The sequence below is a fragment of the Alternaria triticimaculans genome (genome assembly GCF_023758025.1).
Source record: "Alternaria triticimaculans strain BMP 0046 chromosome Unknown scaffold_14, whole genome shotgun sequence".
In the NCBI taxonomy this organism is placed as follows: domain Eukaryota; kingdom Fungi; phylum Ascomycota; class Dothideomycetes; order Pleosporales; family Pleosporaceae; genus Alternaria; species Alternaria triticimaculans.
In genome coordinates, this window is record NW_026055971.1 from 150,352 (window position 1) to 171,081 (window position 20,730).

A 20,730-nucleotide genomic window follows, 5' to 3' on the forward strand; every position below is an offset into this window, starting at 1 on the left:
TATCATCCGCATAGATGCTGTTGCTGTCGCGTCGACGTTCTTGGGGATAGGTGTATTGATCTGGTCACATATCTCAGAAGTCTGGGACCAATGAACATTGGTTAGTTTGGCGGTTGTCTCTGCTTTGGTATATTGCGCCACGGTCAATAGCGAAATTCTAGCATCGTATAATTCGGCACCCTGCTTGAACTTCTGCTCTGACAGAAATCGTTCCCGCGCTTGCGTTCGTAAGCTGTTCATTGATGTGGATGTTCGCTGTTAGCTGAAGAGGCAGATTCAATGCAGCAAGCTGAATCGTTCAAGAATAAGAAGGTTGAGGAGCGCGCAGGCGGCGTGGCAGGGCTATTGAGTCGCGACAACATTGGGGCTGAGCCATTGCACTGCCTGGGGCTTCAGCTTCTGTCTCGACCATCCATTCGTTCCGCCTGCATATAATATTTCTGACCGTTCGACTTCTTTGCGCTCATCAGTGCACCGTAGCTTATGAAGCTTCCGCAAGATGCGCGCGCGGCACGAGTGAAGATTAGCGTGATTGCACAGCGTGGGTGGACGCCTTCGGCAGGCCATCGGAATGTTTCCGACATCGCTCTTTCTTCGCGTCGTATCTCATCCTCGATGTTCCCAGATCATCTCTAGGTACAGTCTCCTGCATGACGCAACGTATCATCAACGCGACTTCTCGCCAAGCCGCTATGCAACAGCCCGACACCGAACTGACAGGACTCGTGCAGGTGCGATCGGAACGAGTCGAGAGCACTTGATCTCGGGTTCTACCGCATCCCCACCTCTTGAGGGTCGATCAGCTCCGGCTCAGGCCCAGCTCTTCATTGGATGAGTCATCGTATAGCATGCGACATGTTCTAACCCAGGCTGCTTCTCAATACTCCGGCGCCGCCGAGATCGTTCTGATGGTGTCGGTCACGGCAATTGCAATATAGATTGCTCTGCCTTGCTTCCGAATGGTTCCTCGATTCATTGGAAACGCCACGACTTGGTTGGGAGAAGGCGTCTGCGCACGACTATTGGATAGCTACCTCGGACCTACCAAGGCTCCGCGACGCGCGCGAACTGCTTGCAGCAAGGCGTCGAGGCGGAGCGTGTGTCTCGCGAACGCCGTCTGTGCTAAGGACGTGCAAAAGCAGGAACAGCACACTCCCGCGGCCGTGCAACCCTTGAAAGCGATGATGAGGAATGGCTGAAACCTTGCGAGGCATCGCAGCCAGCATTCACAGCTCGCTTGGGGCGGTGGGGCGCTCTCGCACCAATGACGTCGCTGATGGGCCGATAAGGATAAGGAACCCAACATGTTGCAGCGCTCGGCTGGTCAGGCGGTCATCATCATGCAGCTAACCTGCACCATCATGCACCAGCATGCAGCTAGCAATGCCCATCGCCCTCGCAGCATGGCCGAACTCTGCACCCAGGATCGTCCCGCAACCGTCCCGCTGCTCTTCTGTACAGCACAGGTGCCACGTAGCAGCGACGCAGGTACGCACAGAAGCCGCACACAAAGAAGCATAAACGTCGCGGGCAGATCGCTGCAGCTTATAAGACTGACAGCCGGCCCTGCGCTGGTGTTCCAGTGTTCTACACTCCATTTCACTGCAGACCGACATCTGCAGTGCGCCAGACAATGAGGCGATCAGCTGGAGCCCGAGGTGTCATGTGGCCCAGTAAGCCACTGTGTGCAAACTTACGAATCAGTCACTTTCTCGCACACCATCAAGTGGGCTGTGCCCTGATTGGAGCGCAAACCCTCGATACAAGGTACTTTGACTGAATCCTTTCTTGATTTAGCTTATGGCCATGCGTCTATTGGAATTTGGCCTCCACGCCGCGACTGCGGTGCACTTGCTCCCTTGCCCGGCCGGAACACTCTTTGTCTTCACATGATATCATAGTTCTCAATCCGCTTCTCTCAAGTCTCCTTCCCTTGAAACGCTAGATTGTTCCTGTCTATTGGCTTGTGTCGCGCGTCTTAAGTATCACCCGCGTCCCCCATCGTCGAATTTAGCTTTCCGAACTTCGGCATCTGTATGCATGCAGTCATCACCTCTTCAGAACCTGGATACTGGACTTGAACCTTAGGCGCATAGCGATCCGAGACTTGCATCTTGATCGCCATGTGTTGGTCCTTCAACTTTGGCTTTCCAGGCAACAAAAAGCGGAAAGACTCGTCGTCGCCGGACGAGAAGAAGAGGCGGGATCGACCGGCGGATAGCGCGCTTCATGGAGAAGGAAGGCCAGTTGCTGCAGAATATTCCGAGAAGCGCAGTTCAAAGGATTCGAGCAGAAGGAAAAGATCTGGTGACTCTACCCCGCGATCTCCGCGGTCACCGCGCCACGAAAGAGAGAGGGAGGAGCACCGACCGCGATCGCAACACCAGTACGAAGATGCATACCGAACTCGCGAGAGACGCCGCTCCACACTGGACGTCGAAGTACCGCAAGTCTATCGCCGTGCAGCTGAGCCAAGTAGCGTCAACTCATCACAAGAGGCTCTGCTGAACCCACGCCCCCACCGAAGTCAACACCGTCGGCGGCAGCACCCAAAGCAAACGTCGCAAAGCACTCTGCGCGGGCGCGGAGCAAAGCGCGACCCTGTAAGACATTCAAAATCGAAGAAGAACGTCCGACCAGAACCTTCTCGGGGGTGGTCACTCTTTGCGCCCTCCCCGCCTAAGACACCAAAGCGCGAACACCGCAGTTACCAGACCCTGGATTCTTCGCCCCGCAGCAACCGCTCGTCCCGCCAGCATCGCTCCTCGACTGCATCCCAGACAAGTCCAGAGTCATCACGATCTCAGAACCGCCACCACCGTTCTCGTCAGCACGACCAGTCAGCTTCTTCTCCGCGCCAAGCGCGTTCTCGCACACCAAACACAACTGCTCGTCGCGTGCCTGACAGACGGTTCGCTGTACTCGCCGCTACCAACCAGGCGCTTGAGGAAGTCCGACAAGAAGCATTTGCGCAACCCTCCCCACCTCCGCGACGAGAGAGGCTGCGAAGGTATGAGGGCGTTACCATCCCGACATCGCAGATACCTTTCAATTGGGATTGCGTAAGCAGTTCGCAGGCCTCAGCTAGACCAAGCAATCGGAGTGGTGAATCGAGTGGTCGGAGACGGTCGCGTCGTTGATGTGTTTCATGAGCATTGCATCTCGCATCTCGTTCAAGCCACGCGTGGCTGCTGCACCTGGTCATAGCGAACCGGAGGTGGCGCATTATCGCATTATCGTACATTGTGTAGCGATATTTTCTTTTCTTCTCCGCATGTTCTCGATAGTCTTGTAGTAAGATACCCCCCGGCATATCATCGGTAGTTTTGGGCGTTCGCATCACATCATTCGGCCCCGGCACAGCACACTTCATTTGGCGTTTTTTGGCAACACAACACAATACCCCTGCATCACATATTTCCGCATCGCATGTAGTTCCCATCGTTGTAATAGTAAAATACATATCTTCGCATTTTGAAAATCATCTTTGTTCTGCATTGCGCTTACCCTTCATTGGTGGAGTAATCGAGGCGCCCTCGTGATTCACCTAAGCACCTGCACAGAATGCCACCACGTGACGTCTTCGCGCCCGAACACATGCAGGTCTGCGACCATCGCAATGATCTGAGCACGTCGCAAGTCTCATATATACGCAAAGGTACGTTCATATGTAAGTATGACCATTGATACACAGCATGACCACCAAAAACACCCCATACCCAATATGCCATCAAATGTTCACTTCTCGGTTGGTTCGATGTCTTCGGTCTTCCAAGGTTGGTAACAGCAATCACGGTGTCATCTGAACCACAAGTTCGCGAGATCATGTGCTCTAGGCGGAGATGTCGCTGCCTTGGGGATGGTCGAGGCCTCGAGAGACCGTAACTCAGCAAGAGCGGAGGCCCTGACGTCGACGTCATAAGCTGGGTTGCCATGGGTAAACATGGCTCTTGCCTCGGCGACGATGAGGTGTTGCAGCTCAGTGGTGTGAGCGTGCTCGAAGGCGGCCCATATGCCACATCGCGAGCCTCTACGAACACTAACCCCATTCCAGCATCCCCAAATCTGTCCCTCCCGCTCATTGGCCACGGAGCATCTTCCTCAGTAACTCACACCCCCATCCCCCCAGTTCCCTCGTACCTACCTGTCTAGGCAACTTCGGCGTGAAGTTCCATGGGATCGATCGACAAGCGCATGGACATTGGTTTTCCAGTTTCTCAAGGATGCGGTTGTGGTGGGAAGATGCGGAATTGGGTAATGGTAATATGCTGGTGTTCGGGGAATTTGACCGAGGTACAAGACGGGTATTTTGTGGGGACGCAGGGAGGACGGAAGGGGATAGGGGGCTTGGCGGTGGGGCGTGCGTTTCGCAGGGGCCCAGAGGAAAGCAGGTGCGACACTCCTTCTGTGCTTCCCGCTCGAACTTCAGGTGTCTTTGCACTGTCTTCGCCTGTCTTGTCTTGTCGATATCTGGATTTGTAGGACATTAAGCTACAGTTGACTCCATAGGTTACATGAATCGGCACACCTCGAAATCGCTTGACTGCTAGCTTCCGTCCGCCGTGTGCACGCGACCCAGGACATACCCTCAAGATCTCATATCGAGCCATGCGCCACCAGCATCCGTCACCAGCGCTTTCAATTGAGCGATAAACGCATCCCACACGTTCTCGTTGTGCTGAGCAGTCCCGTCATGCCACGTGTGTGCGTAATTTTCCCCTTCCGACACGCCATCAGCATCCACCACACAGTCTCGATGCGGCAGACCATCCGACCTGGCATGAATAACGTGGAAAGACTCTTCATCTACAGTCACACGATCTGTTGAGTTCTCCAGCTTTCTCTTGGACTTCAGCCCGCATGCGATGAAGCGGATAGTGTAGCCTTTGGCGAACGGCGAGATCTCAATGCTTGCTAACGGTATGCGTTAGCTCAGAATGACAGGATCTGGGGTGTTGAGCCACTTACAATGTTCGCTCAACTTGAATGAACGGTATGGTTCCTTCGGTCCCTCTTCATACATGCGGATGAAATCACCATCTTCGTCGTCGAAACTTGTTCCTATACCCGGACTTAATCGTTGGTGGTAGACCTTGGTGTCGTCTACAATGAGGTAGTACGTCCCTGATCCGTCTCGGCGGCAACAGAGGAAGGTCGCTTGGTTCACTGTTAGTGTCCATGTACGTCGGTCATCTTGAAAGGACGTACCACGGTCTTCATCCTCGCTTTCGCCCTCGCTCTGGGCTGCGTGTGCGGGCATCTTCATCGTCACCCTGGCTTTTCCTTTAGGCTCAGTGTTGTCCTCAGCTGCTTTGTAGCTGTTAGCGACAACTCTCCTGTTCTCTCATAAAGTATTCACTTACCGTTGGCAGCATCTCTACTGGCCTCGCTACCGGTTGCATGCGACGATAGTTCGATATTTTCTGCAGAGTCGTTCAGAGGTCGGGGGTCTGGTCGCACCGATGGGCCCTGCCCGGCTACGTAATTCAAGAGGTATCCGTCTCGCTCGGTAAACGGTCTCACATGCGTGCGAACTCCAGGACCCTCAGCCGGCTTGTATAAGATCGTCATACACTCCGACAGTTCTGCTTCAAGCACGAGAACACCACGTACGCGAGTGCCAGCCTTCTCTGCCATGTTCACAGTCGGACCGGAAAGTGTGTGAGATATCTCCCAGGTAGAGTCCCACAGGCAGTTCACTATACGTTCTTCTTTGGCTTCGATGACGTAGTCTTGAAGAATGGAGAGATGGCCAGGCATGTTTGCGAAGTCTTCGGCGATGTATAGTCCAGGCCATTGTGTCCTGTAATACATCTCTGAGTCCGGGCTCGTTATGGTCTCGAGATCTTTGATCGCATCTTTGAGCTTTATGAAGGCGTTTCGCGTCTGGGCCATCGTGTCTTGTCAACTCCTGGTGCTGAGTGAGCTTTTGGTGGATGCCGTAAGATGAGGTTAGGCGTCATTATATGATGAGTCTTGTAGTAAGTTTGATAGTAATAAATTTGCGTCAGGTCAAGCTGACTACGGCAATCGATCACTCCAGTAACAGCAAGCAGACTTCAAACATGGCGTCGTCAGCACCCGATGCGCCCCATACGTTTTCGTCACGAGTTGTCCCGTCTGACGCTTCATCAGACTTGTCAAAACATCATAGTGCAAACTTCGCTCACGATTTTGCGCAAACTGGGCATCTTCCATTCGATGCGTACAATGAACTACTCACATCCGCTCTGACACAGCAGCCATGGCATAAATGCGATGGAAGTCAACCGAGCTACGAACAGCTCCCCCAATACCAACTAAACGATGAGATACTGGCCATCATCACCCCTGCGAACGGGATGTCGATGCCCAAGTCATGCCACAAATGACCTGCCATTATGTTTCCTCCTCCTTCCTCGACTCTGCTTCGCCTGCTAATGATAGTAAGCGTTCATTCTTGTTAAAGGCCAATGAGAATCGACTTACCTGCATCGCCCTCATCCCCCAATCCAAGAAATCGTCTTGGTACAACCCGCTTATTCTTCCGCAGATCGTCGGGCTTACGGTTCGAGTCTCTCACATAGTCCATAATCCTACAATACTTGTCCCCCTCTTCCATAGGCGAAACGCGTAGTCGTGTACCTTCACCATCATTGCCCGATCGGATCAAGATCGTCAGTTCCTCCTTAAGCTCGTTTCCGAAGATCAAAAGGCCGTGAACTTTGATCGCAAGCTGCCATGGTTGAAGCCCTATCCTGTGGAGGTCTATCTTCTCTTCTTCCCATGCAGAGTCCCAGAGAACTTGGATTTGCGGCGGTTCGCTGAACTCACGCAAGATGGTGAAATGGTGTGGGTTACGTCCTTCGTCTGCGCGTATGTACAGTCCCTTTCTGCGTTTGATGGCAAAGTACTCTTTTCCGTGACCGGAGAAGAGGTTCTCGAAGTCGTTGAATGCGGATTTGAGCTTCTGGAAGGTGACTTGAACGCTTGGGTCTTTTTCGAAGCTGGTGTCCATGGTGGCTAGAAGGACAATATGCTGGGTATGGTAGCTGGAAATCTACCAGTTTTATAACTTGTCTAACGCGACAAGTTTGTGCATGGCACACTCATGTCGTCCAGAATGACCTTTGCGCATGTCATGCTTGACCTCCTAGCAATTCATCACCAGCTATACTCTGCAGACGCAACTGGCTTTACAAGTCACCAACCTGTTGTGATTACAGTGAAGTTTGGTTTTCGCGGGTGGCACGCGCAGATACCAAGGCCTAGCCTAATATCATTCGCGCCGTCTCGGGTGATGAAGAACTACACCAATGTCACCACCAATGCGCATCATTCATCCATGCTGCATCGCAGGTGTTCTCGTTGTCTACTACACTCTACTCACTATCTTCATCACTTTCCTCCATCTCAGCTTCCCCACCACCGTCCTCCCCACTGCTATCCTCACCTTCTTCGCCTTCCGCCTCATCTTCTGCATCCACATCAACAAGCTCACCGTCCTTCAGCTTACACCTCCGTATTCTCCCCTCTCCAATAATCTCCTCCAGCTTGTCCATAAACTTGGGGAACACGATCACATTGTGTTTCGCATAGTCTTCTTTGTGCATACCCTGCGCCCTACCGCTGTACTTTCTAGGCCATTCATGCTTGAGTTGAGCATGCCAACGGTCAGCAGGTAAGTGCATGTGAAACTCTTTCCAACGGATTGTGGCAAAGCTATGCTTCGTGCTCTTTCCCTTGTACATCTTTCCTTCCACAGGGTGACCCTTGATCAGTGTAGTGTGGCCGCAGTTGTTGAGACGCAGGGTGTATCCGTATTTGAAGGTGTAATAGTCGATGTGGAAGGGCTCATCGGCATCGTCTTGCTTCCGAAGATCGACGGGTCTGTTCTTGTCAAGCTGCATCTTTGGTGCGTTCGGGTCTTCTAAGTCGAGGGTTAGAGTGACCCAGCTCGAATTGCGCTCAAAGACATAGAGGAACAATGCTGGTGTATTGTTAGCTTTGTCTCGCCAGCTTGATGATGATGTGGTGTAGGATACTTACAATTGTTCGAGCCTGGAGCTGCAACAGCGGTGCTGTCGCACGCTGGGTCACCTTCTTCTGGGCCTTTTGTGTTAGCATCTTGAGTTGTCTCGGGTTCAGTGATCTCATGCTCGGTATTTCCACGTTCGTTGGTGTCATGTTCACTGTTGTCATATTCGATGTCCTCCATAGCGGGATGTCACTGAAGTAGTATGATGAAGATCGACCATGCAGCCGGATAAGTCATTTATGTCGTGAGCGCGGCAAGAGGCTTGCTCAGGTCAGTCATTATGTTGTTCATGGATGCTCGTGATTAGTAGAGAAACTGATATCAAATGGCCGACGCTGAATCACATGTGTGACAATCATACCTGTATACATGATCGCAAATGCCGCGTGATAAACTCACCATCGATCAACGGAGCATGCTGAACACACCACCCGCCTCCTCAACAATGCGCTTCAGTCCCTCCACAAACTCCTCCCAGTCATCCTTGTTGTGCTTTGCAACTTCCGGCCTCCATGTTGGATATGTCTTACGGTCTCGGTGTTTCTCTCGCCTGCTCCGCCTCGCGACATTCACCTCCCCATCGTCGTCCCCGTCCTCATCCTCATCCTCATCCTCGTCTTCACTGCCAGCATCGTACTCCTCGTGCTCGAACTCAGCTGACGGCGGGTATAGCGCGTAATAAGACGTATCCTTGATGAACTCCCGTTTCGGATCGCCTGGAAGGTTTCCCTTGATAGCTGCTTTGGTGGTGGAACCGCAGCTAAGGAATCGTACTTGCCAGCCTTTCTTGAAGCGCTCAATTTCGATCTTTGCTGTTTGAGGTTAGTCGTTACGAAGGTAGGGGGTGGCAGGCATGAGACTTACATTCCGCGCGGAATCTAAAGTATTTTGGCACGAAGACTTCGGGTGGCAGGTCGTCGCCAGACATGCGCTGGTACACGACTTCATCGTCCTCAATGACCAAGTCCCACGTCCCGCTCCGGTGTCGCCGCGCTCGAGCATATACATCTCCTGTAGTCAGTCAGCCCTCTAGGCTACCAAGATCGTGTTAAGGGCAAGCATACCATCGTGAGTGTTCGATGTTGGTGGAACCAGTGAGACGCTGATCCTATCCCTGTGAATTGTAAGTTGATCTGATGCGCTAGTAACATAGAGAACATACTCTTCCAGGACCTGCGGTGCCAACGCTGGGTATACGTAGATGTTTACAGGCTCTGCGTTCGGTTGCGTCCAGCGAATGCCAATCTTCGTTTCGAGCTCACTGGGGACGATGAGAAAGCCTGGAATACATATCCCGCGTTTGTCAGCAACATCCACTAGACGTAGGTGCTCATGCTCCTTGTCTGAGTTCCACTCTTGTCGCCATGCTTCACCGTTATGACGATCGATGCACACCTTACCATGAAGGCTTGTTGGCTGGGTATAGATTCCTGACTTTCCGGTCACAAGATATCCGTCGCTGATCTTTTCGTCTACCAATGTAGCGTTTTGGTCGTTCGTCGTGGACATCTGGTTGAAGTTGCTGGGTTTTGGTATGCACTTTCTTCTCCATGGTGCCTGGAGGTTTTATGTTACCGTCGTCGCCCGTAGTTTGCTCTTAGCTGGAATCATGAGGAAATCGAAAGCAGAAGACATGATCGCATGGTATGGTATACCTGCTCAGCTGAAGAGAGCCCCAGGCGAGCTTAGCATCAGACCGAGCACACCGCGCACCTTCTGGACGAAACACCTTGCCTGTAGAATCATCAAACGTCATCACGTGAGTATTGACTCGAGATGAATAGATTGCGCGTAACATATACGGTGCGAGCGCCAGCTGCTGGTGTAGCTCGTTTGATGTCTGCGATGGTGGTGTCAAAGTCACAACGTTGTCACAGCCAGGTTCCGCGATCCACTCCGTTTCCGAGCGGAGCAATAACGTCCGCCACTAACCCTCTTCAGGTAACGCGTGACATCGCGTTCGCCCTCTCCTCAAGCGCTCTCGGTCGGTGTCTACTCCGACGCGCATGAGCAAGGATGAGTCGATTGATTGCGAACATTTGAGCATTCCGTCGGATAATTTCGCGCGAGTAAGCGCTAGGAAAGGGCGTAATGCTACTACCATAACGCAGGTCTACAGTTCTTGTGTCTACATAAGTGTGTTGAAGGGCGCCTGTCTGGCTAGGTAGCTCAAGGCCACTGTTGTCACATCCCCTCATCTTGCGTATGCCTCGACGTTAAGGACTTTAACCACAACAATCGCAAACATGGCGGCGCAAAAAGCAGAGTTCATCAAAGTGCCCACCGATAACTCAGATGGCTTCCAGACAATGCCCGTAGAGCCCTCAAGACGGCTGTCAGAATCGGAGTTGCGTATCGAGAAATGCACGCCTGATGATGCTGAGAAGATCGTGAGTTGCTCCATTGAACCTTCACCCAATCTTCCTTACCCATAAACCCCATCAAACTAACACCCCCACCCAGGCCGAAGGCCTCTACCTCTGTTTCCCAGAAGACTGGTGGGCCAAAAAGGAACCCCCAGAGATCCGCCCAGCAGGCGAGAACAGCCTCCAAATCCGTATCCAACGCATGGCCCAACGACTAACCCCCGCCATCACCGACCCCCATCACACCTTCATGAAAGCCGTCTACACCCCCACGGGCTCAACAATCGGAATAGCCGGCTGGACGCTCCCCACCAACCCCTCCGTGCACAACCTCTTCCGACGCAGCGCCGCCACGCACTACTCCTGGGCCAAGTCGCAAAACTGGAGCGACGCCGATCTCGATCTCATGTGGTCGCACGTCTCCTCGGAGAACTGGAGCGAGCGCTTCGCCAAAGACGACGAGGTAAGGAGGGAGGCGACGGGCGGAGAGCGGCATTGGTATCTCGCGCCGCTACTTACGTGGCCGGAGTGGCAAGGACGGGGTGTGGGGAAGAGGTTGATGGAGTGGGCGTTGGGGCAGGCGGATGCGAGGGGGGAGGTTGTGTATTTGGAGAGTAGGCCGAGTGCGCGGGCGGTGTATTTGCATGCGGGGTTTGTGGGGTGTGGGGAGTGGAATATGGTTAGGTGGCCGAAGGGGAAGGAGGGGGAGGGGGAGAAGGGGGACGTGGAGGTTGCGACGAAGGGAGCGGACGCTGATGGTGCGATATGAGTCGACTACTGCGTGATGAGACGACAGAAGAGGTCGCAGGAAGGATACCGTATGACTAACATATGTCACTGTGCAAACCTTGGAGATAGCTAAGCAGCTACAAGACTAACGAAGAAGAAATAGTCATTAGACCTACTCCACAACCTTACTGTCTATCGAACTTCGCTTGTAGGGCGTAGTAGCCTCCTCGTCCTAGACGTTGTTCCTCCACCAGATTCCTATATGCAATAGCGGCCTTAATCCTCTCCGCCCCTTCGCTCAGCCCCTTCCTCAAACAAGAAATCACATCAATCGCCAGTTGGCCCCCGCCACCTAGCGCCTTCTGGAACGCAGGTTGCAGCTCCAGGTTTTGGATCTGAGCCATGATGTAACCCAGTATCTCTTCTCGTAGGGCATCACGCTGCGAAGGGGTATCGTGGTCTTGAGTGTTGTCGCTGTTGTAGACAAAGGAAGCCAGGGCGACGATATCTTCGACCCGCTCGTGGGTTGTTACGAACTTTTCTTCCATGCATAGTTGTAGTGCGACGTGGAGTTTGGATATGGCGAGTTCCTTCAGTGCGGGGATGAGGTAGTAGTCAGCGAGGCAGTACATCTTGGCGTGGAAGAGGAAGACGTCCTTGTGTTTGTAATTTACACGACCAACATGTTGCTCTTTCATGTGCGGGGCGACTTTGTCCCAGTCTTCTCCATAATAACATGGACATTGCTCCTTGACGACAAAGCGCTCGTAGGGCGTTGGGTAAAAATGTGGCATATGCCACATGTGTTCAGGGGTGGTTGCTTTGGCATAATCTTCTTCGCTTATTGTAGGAACCCAATTGTCGAAGATCTCGCACGGTCTAGCCTCCATGTCGACTTCGACATGGGAGTCGACTTCGACATTGGGGTCAATTTCGCAGGGAAGGACGTTGTAGTCACTGCGGTATGCGTATTCGACGAGGCCCAGGAAGACCTCGCGATCGACATGGGGCAGAGCGGCGCACTTCTCCTGCGCTTCCTTCATGAACCCGTTGATAAGGCGGTCCAAGGGCTCAGATACCTCTGACATCATGGCGCCATGGACGGTGACGGGCTCGCGGGTGGCTCCTAGTAGGAACGTGAACTGCGCGGAAGATAACATCCTGGAATGTGTCAGCAAGATATCAAGGATGTTGTAATGTGATATACTTACTCTGTGAATGAGGGTGCCATTGTGTTCGAGGCTTTCGGTAAGTGTAGCGGTTGTACGTGACGGGTTGAGAAGTTGTATGTGTAGGTAAAGGTAGAGTTGGCGCCGCGATTTGTAGGCAGTGTGGCGATGCGCAGAGGACTGCGCCCCTCGCCAACTTTGGAGTGGCTACAAGGTAGGCACAGACTCGCCGTACCCGCGGCCAGTTAGGCCTGTGATGCCATTGGATCGGTGAAAGTAGCAGGGGGTCGCAAGTACACCGACTCTTGAAGAAGTTCTTGTACAGTGCAATCCAGACTGTGAAGCGGTACTGGAAGTGTGAAGTCGACACTCCATTGACGAAAGGCCGGGTGAAAGGCATTGTTGAAAGCTGTATGTTGTGCACACCACTGATATAATGACACCCTCCGAGGGCGACAACCTGGAAGCGTTCTTCCGTGCCTTCAACCGCAGATCTCTTGACTCTTCATTCTAAATTGACCACGCACGATTGCAAGTCCTCGAATAACAATAGCATCGTACCTGACGGCATGGAGATGTTGGGCAACGAGCCTTCGAGCACCGCTCTTGATTCAATGAACGCGCACTCCTCACACACGAAGACCTCAGGCATCTCGAAACCCAAAAGCTTCCTAGATCTTCCCGGTGGTAGGTGATGACGATGAGCTTGCCGGCACTTTGCTAATCATTGTTGCAGAACTACGTAACCGGATTTATGGTTACTGCCTCTCGGGCGTCGGACTGTCGACAGCGGTCGGTTTGGGCCATGCATGCCGAACCACTCGGTCGGAGTACATGCCTTTGTACTTTGGCTCGGTCAGGACTCGTATCCACTTTGTGCTAGTAGAACGCTTTCTCCGGACATTCTATAGTGATACGTCGGCCTTTGCTCCACTTCCCGCCTGGAAGCTAGTCGTCGGACTCAGTCGCGATCACGGCTGGGGACCAAACACCAGTATCGACCTCAAATGGCTAGGCGAGTGGCTGCGTGGTCACCCCGAGGCCGAGGTCGTTATTGAGAACAGGCCGATCAGTCTTTTTGAGGCGATTGATTATGTTCCGTCACTCTTGGGATTCGGTTTGTGGCTTAAAGATATGGATGCTCTTACCCTACGCGCACAGCCAGTGCTGTGTCGTAGTCCGTCCGGTGTGCGTAGGCACGCGCTGGATTGGGTGTTGACATTAGTCATGAAGCCAGAGGCTGCGCGCAGGATACGTTGCTGCAATCGAAACCGAGTGGACTACTTTGGAGGGATCTTGACGCGTCTGCGTCTCCGGGGTGATATTGATAGAGAGAAGATTAGCTCGCTTGAGTTCCGGGTGTCTGGCGGGGGTGAAGATTGGCAGGTCAAGATGGCTATCTAGAAGGCGTGGTGGGTACTAATGACTATGACAAAAGATAGGACGAAAGATAGCGTCGTATGCTGAAATCGGGGTTGGTGTTACCATGATACTCCAAAGGTTGTCAATGTGATGTGGTGATGTCGGAAAGAGACGTTCGAGGCCGCCCGCGGAGGCGCGCATAGAACGGCCGGCTAGCCGGATTGGAGCTGGGACTAGCGCCAATTTGCGCGCGCCAGGCCCGCTCATGCAAACATGACGGACTCAGTCTCGCACCACCACCACCATGAGGGTGCGATTGACGCCGTTGCGCCTCTTGTGCGTCGCCATAACCCTCGTGACCTTCCTCTTCACCTCCCTCGTCTTCCGGCTATGGCGGGGCGAGCGCGGCTACGACATACTGCAGGAGCGGCCCCCTCCCGCTGGGCCCGCGCCCGTCGCTCCGGTGCACTTTGGTGAGGAGTGCTCGCCCTTCACCGCCGGCGTCATGGAGCGCGTCACCATTGTGCTGAAGATTGGCGCCGGGGAAGTCGCGACCCAGCTGCCGCTGTATCTCAACCGATTGGGAAGGTGCAAGCAGGACCTGCTCATCTTCTCGGACCGCAAGGACTCGCTCAACGGCTTCGAGATTGCCGACGCCCTCGCCCACCTGCGCCCGGAGTACAAGTTCAACAACCCCGACTTTGACGTATACGACCGCATACAGGCCACGAACAGCACCCAGGACAAGACCGAGGAGGGGTGGCGGCTGGACAAGTACAAGTTCCTGCCCATGATGGAGTGGACGTCATACATGCGGCCCGAGTCGGAGTGGTATGTCTTCCTGGAACTCGACACCTACGTCAACTACGACAACCTCTACCGCTTCCTCTCCAACTTCAACCCCAAGACGGCCCACTATTTCGGATCCCCCGTTTGGCCCAAGAAGAAGACCACCTTTGCACATGGTGGGACTGGCTTTGTGCTATCGCGCGCGGCGCTGGACAAGATCATGGCGCTGGGCAGGATGTTTGGCGAGAACAAGCACTTCCCCGGGACACACTTCTTCGGCGTCGACGTCAAGAAACAGTGCTGCGGAGACGAGATGCTAGCGCAGGTGCTCAAGAAGAGCGGAGTCTCCCTCCGCGGATACTGGCCCATGTTCAACGGCGAGAAGCCCTTTAGCATGCGCTTCGACAACGAGCAGTGGTGCGAAGCCATCATGACGATGCACCACCTCGGCGAAGACGACTTCACACGACTCTCCCAATGGGAACAAGCGCGATCGCATCCCGAACGGCCACTTATGTTCGAAGAGCTCTTCACAATGATCGAGCCACACTTGCAGGAGAGGGCCGAAGACTGGTCCAACATGTCCGAAGACGTCACATATCGAAAAGGCAAGACAGCCTCCAAGTCCTTCGACAAATGCCAACGGGCTTGCGCGAAAGACGGCCGCTGTCTCCAGTTCGAACACGACGGCATCGAATGCCGCCTCGGATACTCCATCCGATTAGGCCACCACCAGAGCCGCGAAGGCGAGCGCTCATGGGTGTCTGGGTGGATGCTAGGCAGGATAAAAGCTTTCAAGCAGGCTCGCTCGCCTTGTCAGGGCGCACGTTTTGTTCATTCGAATCCTTGAGCGCAGTTGCTGAGATGGAATGGACGAAACGACGACATGATATATCTTTCCTGCACGATTTTACGGCATTGTACGGCGTTTGATACCCCAAAGGCGTTTTTGAGATGGCACGCTATTGTATATATTGTGCAGGTTGTCGGCATATACGCCATGGGTTGGAGGGGTCATGGGTGTGTTGGCAGAGACATGCCGCAATGCGACGCAGAGTAATGGAGGGAAATCTGCGCAGAGACCCTGCGGCGCCACGATCGAGTGGGCGTATGAGAATTTCGAAGGTCGATCTTTGGACGCAACGTTAGCCACGTCTTACGACGACCGACATACAGAGTGCGATCCCGTCGCACCTCAGATCGAATGATTGGGCGACTTCGGCACATCATCGGTCTGGCCCTACGCTTCATGTACACTCAAGATCTACTGCCCTTCGCGATACGGCAGAATGTAGATGACAGCCGGAAGCTATCGTGACGAGGAAACGAATTGGTATCGTAACTACTCGAGGATCATATACACCACAATAATAATCGACATTTGCAGCGACAAAGGTCTTCTGCATGCCGTCTTCTATCTGACGATTGTTACTGACGTTGTGTATCATAGGGTGTGATCATGCACAAGCGTCACGAGCGATTTTAGCAAGCTTCTCACCAAGTATAGAGACCTCCTCAATGCGCCCTGTCTCATGTTGACATAACACCGCTTTCAGCTTCACGACAACATGTCGGACCACGGTATGCACGACAACGGCAAGCACGACGACGGCAACGACATGCACGACAACGGCAAAGACATGCATGACAACGACAGTGCAAAATTCAGAAGCGAAGGACTTGAGACCGTTGAAGACTTTGTTCAAAAGCTTCCAGGACTATACGTCGCCAAGGAAGATCTTGCCAAACCAATTCCTCCTTACAACCCTGGCTCAGGCGGGAAGGACGATGCGCGTCAGGAGATGCTTGCGAAATTTCCCATGGTAAAGAAAGCTGTTTCCAAGAACAAACAGGATGCTGCTCAAGATGAAGATCGCGCAGCAGCTCACGCGTCTGGAGTTGTCACTACGTCAGGTGTTGATTCCGGAGGCCCCAACGACAGTAAGCATTCCGCCAGAAACTGCGATGTGTCTTTGAAACCACAACAACGCGCTAACCAAGATCTAGCACCGTTCCTCCATGTTTACGAGCACCATACAAGTTACGCAAAGCTGACATTTGACTCACCGAGCACCCTACGACTGCAACGCTCCAAGACGGATGCCGTCGACTCCATTATCTACCTGAAGGAACTAGAGGGCGACGCGCCAGTGTACGTTGAGTACTACCGTTTCAAAAGAGGATACACCCTGCGTTTCAACGACTGCGGTGCGACGAAAGAGATAAAATGGAAGAAGACCGCCGCGGAAAAGGAGCTGATGAAGCGCAAGTCGAAGAAGAAAGACAAGAAGACGCCTGCAGGCGACACCGAGAAGAATAAGGAGAGTGTATCATGGAACAAGGAGACACATTACTGGAAAGAACTCCATGTTTACTTTCCACAGGACCGCTGGAACACTGGCTTTCACCACGAGACTTGGACAGACGACTACAAAGTAGGATATGGCACGTACAATGAAGCGCAAGCAAAGCATAACGTACTCGCCTTCCCAGACTTCATGGACGAGTTGGATAAATGTTTCAAGGCTGAGAAGGTGGGAGATACCAAGGTCGAGGAAATAGCCCGAAAAGATGGAAAAGTGAAGAGGCAAAGAAGGAAGAAGGAAAAGGCTGGCGTGAACCCGGAGCTTCAGGACGAGCAAGGAAATAGGGTGTTTATCTTGAGGCGACGGAAGGAAGGGAAGAGGCTGGTTCCTGATATTAGTGTGAGGGTCTCGGAGGAGGAGGAGGGGCGGATCGCACGAGCGAGAGATGATCAGAAGGTGCGGGAAGAAGCTCTGCGGGCTGAGGAAGAGGCTGGAGAGGACGCCGTCAGAGAGGAGTGGGAACCTACGGCCGAGGAGGAGGATGATGATGATCAGATGGAAGAGGACGTGGACGTGAACACGAACGAGTAGGATAGGCCACACGAGCAGGATGAGAATGTGTTGAGATTTTCAGGGTTTGAGTGATTGAGATGATCCATCGAGCAAACTGTGAATGGTCCGCAGCTCGCAATCTTTTATTGGGAACATTCTTGTAGCACACTGTTCTGCCATCTGTGGTTTCCCTGCGTATAGCAGCGCCACATGGTAACCTTGGAATAGTCGGAGGGGGTCAAATGCGCGTTACCCAAAGTGGCCTAGATGCAGACGTCATCGTTCCGCTCGGAAACGCCCGGGAACTGAACGATGCACTTCAGCTGTGCACATGTCGCGACTTTTGTCGCGCCTTTACAGAGACGACCGAGATAGAGACCACAGTGTTAGTGACTAGCACGTCGACGCCCCTATTAGCATGAGCGATCGACCTCCATGCCGCATGCGATGCCACGACGCGACAGATACTGCGCCGAGACGCGCACCCGTCAGAGTGCTTAATGCTTCAGCTTAAGCATTTCCAAGGTTATGTTGTGGCATCGCGACTTCGTTGGTGCATGCGACGCAAGAGTGGTCCTCGATGCTACGTCAACATAGTACAGCTGCTGCTGCAGGGGCCGCCGGACCGCCGTTTTCACGAGCTGCGATGATCATCTTGGGGAGCGGAGAAAGCTCGACGAAGGAAGAGTGTCATTATTCATGCCTATGTAATGCATCGTGGCGAGCGTCACAGCCTTGCTGGATTGGAAAAGTGGGTTTCACCCAAGGTACCCTAGGTATGTACAAGAACGTAATGAAGTTTGCCCCCCTACTGGGAAGGCTCTACTGGCTCCCAGTGGTCGAACCAAAGGTGATCGAGGAGATCAGACCCATTGCCCGCGAACGAACGAGCACAGCCGCGGACGTGGAGTGGGCATTTCCAGCGAAAGCCATCGGCACATCCCTCCATGTGGATGGCCGTGAAGTGAGTTTCGAACCCGGTCTTCGAATCCCAGTATTTCCTGGTGCTTTCCTCATGAGGCTTGCACTTCCATCCATTGCCTGGGCAGCCCCTTCGGACAATGGCTTGTTGTGCTGGCTCTTTGCCTTTGCGTGAGGCACGCGGCTTTTTGGAGGCTTGAGGCGGAGGGGTTGTCTCGTCAGAGGGTCCGGCATTCGTGCTCGGGCGTGAGTCATCGATGGGTTCGCATGCGACATTCGGGGGCGGCTCGATGAACGGGTGGGCTGAAAGGTGCACTGAGAATCATTAGTGTCGTATCGTAGTATAAGCCAGATCTACTGACAGACGTGTAGGATCCTTCCAACAAGCTCCTCCGCGGGGATCACCGCCATGATAGCGAGGTCTTGGAGGTTACCAGACAACGCCATGAACGCGAGCCCAACGATATCGTTGGACCACACCATATGCTTGAAGGTCTCGACATAGTGGAAGATGAACTCTAGAGTTGCGCCTCTCACCAAGAGAGCAAATATGGCCTGGTTCTGCTGAGCGAGGGAGGGGGAACCAAGAGTTGCCATGATGGAGTCCGTGCCCTGGATTGACTCGTACCCGTACGGCGAGCCCAAGTACGATGGTGTGGGCGGTGTGGCCTGGTTCGAACCTTCGCCTGTGCTGGAGTCCATGTCCATGGTCGGGTTGTACTCCATTGCAGTGCCGGGAGACGGAGTCGTCGGGTTAGGGAAAGCCATGATGCCGGACGGAGACAAAGGAGGTTTACTTGACGGATGTGCGAGTTTCGGCGTATTGTACTCGGCAAAGTTCGCGTAGGTTGTCGAGGAGTTTGGCGTGTCCAAGGGCAGGGAAGGAACGTGATGGTATGGATGAACGTGGGGTATAAATGTTAACGATAGTGAGCGAGAAGTTGAGTTGACAGGCCACCGGGGCAGTGGTAGAGAGATTGTAGAATGTATCAAAGGAATGTGTTAGATCTCAAAGATTGCGAGAGATGCAGAGCAGGTCAGGATTTCGGGCTAGGTGCCGGCATTGAGGATCATATATACCCACAGGGCCTGTGGTGTTGTCCATGGCGGTTTCTGCGAGCTTTGCTATGGTTTTCGGCGGGGAAGAGACGGACAACAAGCGGTGATGGCAGTGGGTATGGATCGTAAGAAAGTAAGCTTCATTAGGCCAAGGCTTTACCCCTTCTGGGTAAGCATGTCGCTTGGATCAGCGCGCCACGATAAGCATCGACAACGACGTCCATAGTGTTGATGTCAGTTCGTGCCGGGCCCGTACCAGTACCACTGCGACGTCGCTAGCGAGGCATCCAGACCCCAGCTTTCGCAGGTGCTAGTCAAGCCCGTGTCCGCCGGCCGGTTAATCATTGAAGATCTGGACCCACTTAGGAAGAACCGTGTTTGCAATTGCCATGTTCTGTGAATCACTTTTCCCTGCCGCAAGCCCGACTGTGGTACGCGTGGTGCTACTGTAGAGAGGCGTTGTTGGCGTCTTGTCACGACGCATCATCCCCTGGGCTAGAGCTCGGCGGACCTAGCAGTTGTCATGCGCCTGCGGGACCTGACCGAAATTATCGCTGCGCATCTCAGCATTGACTATCAACCTTAGTGAGCTATTCGTGAACGTGCGATAAGTTCGCTGTTAACCAGACTTTGCGAGGAAACTCGCGATATAGCTCACTTTGTCGCAACTTGGACGTTTCCATCGTGGATACCACAGTCATGGTCGCAGCTATCGCTATGCTATGTAGCTATGTATAAGAGCTGTACGGCTACTTCTAGATTTGGAACCAGTCATCCCCATCTTCATCGAAACAACATTCACAAACTTCCCGTACGCAAAATGAGCTGCATCACACCGCAAAACATGTCTTCTCTACTACGAGACGCCAGATTCCCCATCTCGGTTATCGCCAATTGCACCGCGGCTGCTCCAGCTCTGGACCGCGAATGGCCCAACGGCGATACGTGGGTAACTCTCGCCGTGGGGGTTGTGGCAATCATCGTGGCGGTACTCCAGCTATTATTTGCGACTCGGATCGCTGACGCGATCAGCCAATTGTAGGTTGACTTCGCTAGTAACACTATTCTGGGCTGATCTTGATGACAGAACGCCGGGACCGAGATCCCCGACGACGTGATTCTGGGATGCCATGCGCTTGAAAGCGAGATGTGCGGGTCCATCACTTGGCTGTGACGTTTTGGAAGGCTTCAGAGATGATCAAACTAGAGGTGTTATGTTGGCTCGATTGATATGGCTCATTCGCAGCTGACCAGGGTTCACGATCCGTCAAAAATGCTGGACAGACGGCGCGGACGGCATGGCGGCCTCTAAAAGATTACCGTTAGGGATGCACTAGCTCAGCTTAGTTTCAAAACGGTGGCGCACCTCAGCCCAGAGTTCTAATACACACGACTCCACTTGCGCGCTCCGTGACAAAATGCATGAGCTGGATAAGGACGCCTAGCCACGTCGACTCCCA

General features: G+C 53.4%; 8 protein-coding genes across 8 annotated transcripts; 3 read left to right on the plus strand and 5 right to left on the minus strand.

Moving 5' to 3' along the window:
- Positions 1-4,927: 4,927 nt before the first annotated feature.
- Positions 4,928-5,895, minus strand: J4E78_008251 (uncharacterized protein; the record flags this gene model as incomplete). Its single annotated transcript, XM_049368853.1, has 4 exons — positions 4,928-4,947; positions 4,969-5,166; positions 5,209-5,307; positions 5,364-5,895. 4 exons carry the CDS (start codon positions 5,893-5,895, stop codon positions 4,928-4,930), a joined length of 849 nt encoding a protein of 282 aa, XP_049219297.1.
- Positions 5,896-6,378: 483 nt separating this feature from the next.
- On the minus strand, positions 6,379-7,092 carry J4E78_008252 (uncharacterized protein; the record flags this gene model as incomplete). Its single annotated transcript, XM_049368854.1, has 3 exons — positions 6,379-6,413; positions 6,469-7,002; positions 7,089-7,092. The coding sequence occupies 3 exons, from the start codon at positions 7,090-7,092 to the stop codon at positions 6,379-6,381; spliced, it is 573 nt and encodes a 190-aa protein (XP_049219298.1).
- A 269-nt stretch (positions 7,093-7,361) lies between these two features.
- J4E78_008253 (uncharacterized protein) lies at positions 7,362-9,526 on the minus strand (the record flags this gene model as incomplete). The annotated part of the gene is made up of 5 exons (XM_049368855.1): positions 7,362-7,969; positions 8,446-8,829; positions 8,882-9,028; positions 9,082-9,131; positions 9,180-9,526. 5 exons carry the CDS (start codon positions 9,524-9,526, stop codon positions 7,362-7,364), a joined length of 1,536 nt encoding a protein of 511 aa, XP_049219299.1.
- Positions 9,527-10,263: 737 nt separating this feature from the next.
- Positions 10,264-11,152, plus strand: J4E78_008254 (uncharacterized protein; the record flags this gene model as incomplete). The annotated part of the gene is made up of 2 exons (XM_049368856.1): positions 10,264-10,407; positions 10,481-11,152. The coding sequence occupies 2 exons, from the start codon at positions 10,264-10,266 to the stop codon at positions 11,150-11,152; spliced, it is 816 nt and encodes a 271-aa protein (XP_049219300.1).
- A 145-nt stretch (positions 11,153-11,297) lies between these two features.
- Positions 11,298-12,343, minus strand: J4E78_008255 (uncharacterized protein; the record flags this gene model as incomplete). The annotated part of the gene is made up of 2 exons (XM_049368857.1): positions 11,298-12,273; positions 12,324-12,343. The coding sequence occupies 2 exons, from the start codon at positions 12,341-12,343 to the stop codon at positions 11,298-11,300; spliced, it is 996 nt and encodes a 331-aa protein (XP_049219301.1).
- A 1,604-nt stretch (positions 12,344-13,947) lies between these two features.
- Positions 13,948-15,282, plus strand: J4E78_008256 (uncharacterized protein; the record flags this gene model as incomplete). The annotated part of the gene is made up of 1 exon (XM_049368858.1): positions 13,948-15,282. The coding sequence occupies one exon, from the start codon at positions 13,948-13,950 to the stop codon at positions 15,280-15,282; it is 1,335 nt and encodes a 444-aa protein (XP_049219302.1).
- Positions 15,283-16,000: 718 nt separating this feature from the next.
- Positions 16,001-17,329, plus strand: J4E78_008257 (uncharacterized protein; the record flags this gene model as incomplete). Its single annotated transcript, XM_049368859.1, has 2 exons — positions 16,001-16,373; positions 16,440-17,329. 2 exons carry the CDS (start codon positions 16,001-16,003, stop codon positions 17,327-17,329), a joined length of 1,263 nt encoding a protein of 420 aa, XP_049219303.1.
- Positions 17,330-18,098: 769 nt separating this feature from the next.
- J4E78_008258 (uncharacterized protein) lies at positions 18,099-18,979 on the minus strand (the record flags this gene model as incomplete). The annotated part of the gene is made up of 2 exons (XM_049368860.1): positions 18,099-18,526; positions 18,574-18,979. The coding sequence occupies 2 exons, from the start codon at positions 18,977-18,979 to the stop codon at positions 18,099-18,101; spliced, it is 834 nt and encodes a 277-aa protein (XP_049219304.1).
- Between the last annotated feature and the right edge of the window lie 1,751 nt (positions 18,980-20,730).